The sequence below is a fragment of the Sinocyclocheilus anshuiensis genome, unplaced genomic scaffold, assembly GCF_001515605.1.
Source record: "Sinocyclocheilus anshuiensis isolate Anshui unplaced genomic scaffold, SAMN03320099.WGS_v1.1 scaffold1477, whole genome shotgun sequence".
Classification (NCBI taxonomy): Eukaryota; Metazoa; Chordata; class Actinopteri; order Cypriniformes; family Cyprinidae; genus Sinocyclocheilus; species Sinocyclocheilus anshuiensis.
This window is the reverse complement of record NW_015547710.1, coordinates 154,094-157,902: the sequence shown is the minus strand read 5'-3', so window position 1 is coordinate 157,902 and position 3,809 is coordinate 154,094. Positions and strand designations below refer to the sequence as shown.

Below are 3,809 nucleotides of genomic sequence, written 5' to 3'. Positions count from 1 at the left end.
TCTCAAAACAGCGCTGGGTTATATTTAACCCAGCATTTTTTAGAGTGTAATTAAAACTAAACAATCATAATTTAAGATCGAGATTCAAAAGACAATTCCTATGTTTTATTTGATTTGAACCATTTAAACTCTGATGATACTGGTTTAACATTACAAATCCATTCGCAAAGTGGTTTACAAAACGTTGGTTCACAGATGGGCATAAAATTTGCGCAACAGAATTACTCTTTTGCTGTTATGAAAAACAGTGAGATACATGTCCAAGACTTGATTCTTTCATCCTTCCTTCCATGACCTTTTCATGAATGGAGGGAAGTTTACACTCAGTAAAGCCATGCGTGACGAAAGACCATTGCAACAAAGTGATTGAATTCATAAAAGTGGTAAAAAATAACAATAGTCTTTTGTCATATTGGAACATAAATATACAAGAAGAAAAGGCAGTTACTGCCATGAGGACAAAACAAGAGGAGGACTGAAACAGCTTAAGCATACTAAGAGAAATATGACGAAGTTGATAAAAGAGTGCTCATGTGCTCTGTGGAGCTGGTGCACAAGCATGCAAAAAAGAGCTATTTGAAGGAAGAAAGAATCAAGTCTTCTGATTAAAAAGATTCACGAATGATCTTCATCATCTGGTGGGGTTCTCATAAAAACTGTTTTTATGCTCTTGTTGAACTGTGACCCTAAGAAATGGCACAGAGCCAACATATGTTTTTGTTGCTTTTATGGTGCTTTGGCCAGTAAACAAGGCTTAAATAATGATCTCACTGTAATGTTACTCATTTTGGATGACATGTCAAATCTTAAAAATTCAAAACACAGTATTTAATCAATAAGGCTTTGGACAAAAGCACACATACCATATTGAGTGGTTTAAAGTGTAGTTCAATAAAGAACTACCAAGGAAAGTCAATTTTTGCTGTTGGCGTTTTGGAAAGATGTGCGCTGTACAATGATACACATTTTCTGTGGTGGTCTTACTTCCAATATCAGCACTACATATCTTGGGCTCCGCTTGGTGAACATGGGAATGAGTTTAATGCCAGATTAAATTACAGTACAAGCCTGTTATAAATATTTGAACCCTATTGATTTATGGTCTTCAGAATAAGAGGACATAGTAGTATTTGTAGCCAGGACTTCCTCGTGTTAAACTGAGCTTGGCACGGATTTTGATACTGCTTAAATTTATATGGGCTATTAAAATAAAAACAGATTATTTCACAATTATGAGAGAAACTAAATATTTTCAGTTCAATTACCGGAGTGTGCACCTTTCCAAGTTTCACACATCAGTGCTTGTGATTTTCCCAGGAAAATCAAAGATATAAGATTCCAAAAAGTTATAGGTTGAATTTATTCCATTAAACTCCCTGCCAGAAATTTCTCCAGAGCTATTTCTTTTTTTTGTTTGGTATCCAAGCATTGTTTTATCGACAAAAGCACCAATTAAACAGTTTGATTTGAAATGCAAACACCAGTGATGGTTAGCTTCATTCATTATCATGCAGTGAAGATACTTTTAAACTTTTGTGTTCTTTAAAAACAATTTTAAGAATCTTAAAATGCCATTATTTTACTGATTTGGTCTATGAAGTAAAGAATGTCAAGTGATAATTCTGTGGAATGACCTTAACAAGACATGGTTTCAAATTCCTTCCACTGTGATTGTTCATAAATGCAGATTTTCATGAACCGTTTCAGCTCAATATGTCAACGCATTCCATGGACAAAAACATTTGTAAGTGCATTATGGCTCATTGGGGATTGAAGTGGTTAAAAAAATAGAGATCTTGACATTGAGTGATCCACATACTTATGCAGGGGGCAATGGGAGATCGGCTCTGCTGGTAGCCTTTAGCACAACGGTTGCATGTGATACCCGTCACACCGTCTTTACAGGGGCATTGGCCTGTGGTTTGGTTACAGGTTTTGCCCGCGGCCCCCACAGGATGGCAATCACAAGCTGTGAGGAACAGAAGAAAAGAGATAAAAGAACACGCGTGTGGGGAAACGCACATACAAACAGTACATACATACAAAAAGCACAGATAAACAGTAAAAGTAGCTTTTAGGGCCCAAGTCTGGGGAAATAAGAGGGTGAAGATTGGTGAAGCAGTTGAAAAACACACTGTGTGTTTTGTGAAAGTGGTGACCAGTCTCTAAAGAGTGTGTCTCGTGACAAGAGCATGCACACACATAAAAATTCAACATAAAACTTGGCTATGAAAGTCAATGGTTTTACAAAGTGGCTTGAGAATGTCTTTTTCCTCAGTTTGCATGGAACTTACAGCAGGGCACTTCAAGGAAAAGCCTCACTATACAGTTGTATCTGGCCTCTAAATGTATCTGGACATTTTTTGGATACTCAAGTCACACTTGAAATGTCATTGTACTTGATAAAAAAAAAAATATATATATCAAACCTAATATCTGCAAACGAATGATGCTAGAAGTTTTTCCCCCCAGAATTTGCCTCACATTTGAGACATTTTTATATTTTATATATTTATATGTTCACACAGGTGTCACATCGACTAGTCATTTACTGCTATTTTCCAATAAAAAACTGTCAATATTTTTTGTCTTTTATCAACAATCAACAATACTCTTTTTCAAGTGAAATATGTTGCATGAAAGGATTCTTTTACAATGCCACTTTTTATACAATGCAAAACCTTTTATACATTTTTAAGAGTTTCTGAAATATCTAAACACTTTTTGGAACCACTCTATAACAATATTCAAATTGGCAAAAATGTCTTATAATAAACACATTTCCTGAAAATATATTTCCGTAACATGTGCTTTCTTTTTTTTCCATCAGAACATTGTGCTTGTGCCAATAATGTCTGTCACATTTCCTTCCTCTTGGGAGGTCTTTCTCCAACATATGGCTCAGTGTCTCTCTCCACTTCTTAAAGCTTGTGAACTGATTGTATTGCCTTTGTGTCAAAACTCCTTTCAAGTCCGTTTTCTTAAATTCCCACCATGGGTGGTAACATTAAAGTTATTTTGCAAAGAGTGCAATGCCATTTAATCAATATTTTCCCCACCGGCACTGTAGAAGTGATATGCTGTCAAATGTTTAACACATTAAATGAATAAATTGGCTCATATATTTGTATGAGTAATGAAGCAGAGAGAGTTGTGCTTAAACTTTATTTCTTTTAAGCCTATGCTAAGAGCAGTGAAGTGAAGTTCCAGTCCCAAGGTTGGAACGGCGCAGAGAGACAGCCACTCCCTGCATGTCTGTCTCTTGTCGCTAGTCACTCTCTTGTCATCAAAGCCAAGTTTATGTCTTGTCTTTGGAGTTGTCATTAGGTAGAAAATTGCCACACTTCATCTCTCGTCACAAATGTGCAGCAAACCACCCTAAAGATTCAATAAACAGTTCAGCTGACTAATTCCTAATAAATGAAACAGCTTCACACCCTTAAATGTGGTTTTCTGTCTTTGTGGAAATGGATGATTCAGAGTCTGAAATGCTGAGGTTTCTGTTGCAATATATATATCTATATATACATATATATATACATGAGCCACTGTGACCGGATCATTAATACTCATGACTCATTGATCCTGTTGCAGCAGTTCTCAAGTAATATTCTAGAGGGGTTTTTGCACCGAGGAACCTTTTCATAATTCCTAGAACTACTGGCAGAAGTTCCCGCTTTTTGCCATGCTAGCACTGCAGGAACTAGGAACCTATTTAGTTCTGGGCACTCTGTTTGGGGGAACTAAATTAGCTCCTACTTCAGAGTAGGGTCTAAAACAGTTCTATAGGAACTACCAGTGACGTACGT

General features: G+C 36.4%; 1 protein-coding gene across 1 annotated transcript in view; it reads right to left on the bottom strand.

Moving 5' to 3' along the window:
* The window catches only part of LOC107704007 (netrin-1), a 63,331-nt gene that overhangs the window by 14,710 nt on the left and 44,812 nt on the right, over positions 1-3,809 (bottom strand). Inside the window, exon 4 of the mRNA XM_016506827.1 lies at positions 1,820-1,969. Coding sequence (XP_016362313.1) covers positions 1,820-1,969 — 150 coding nt within the window. The remainder of the gene's footprint in view (positions 1-1,819; positions 1,970-3,809) is intronic.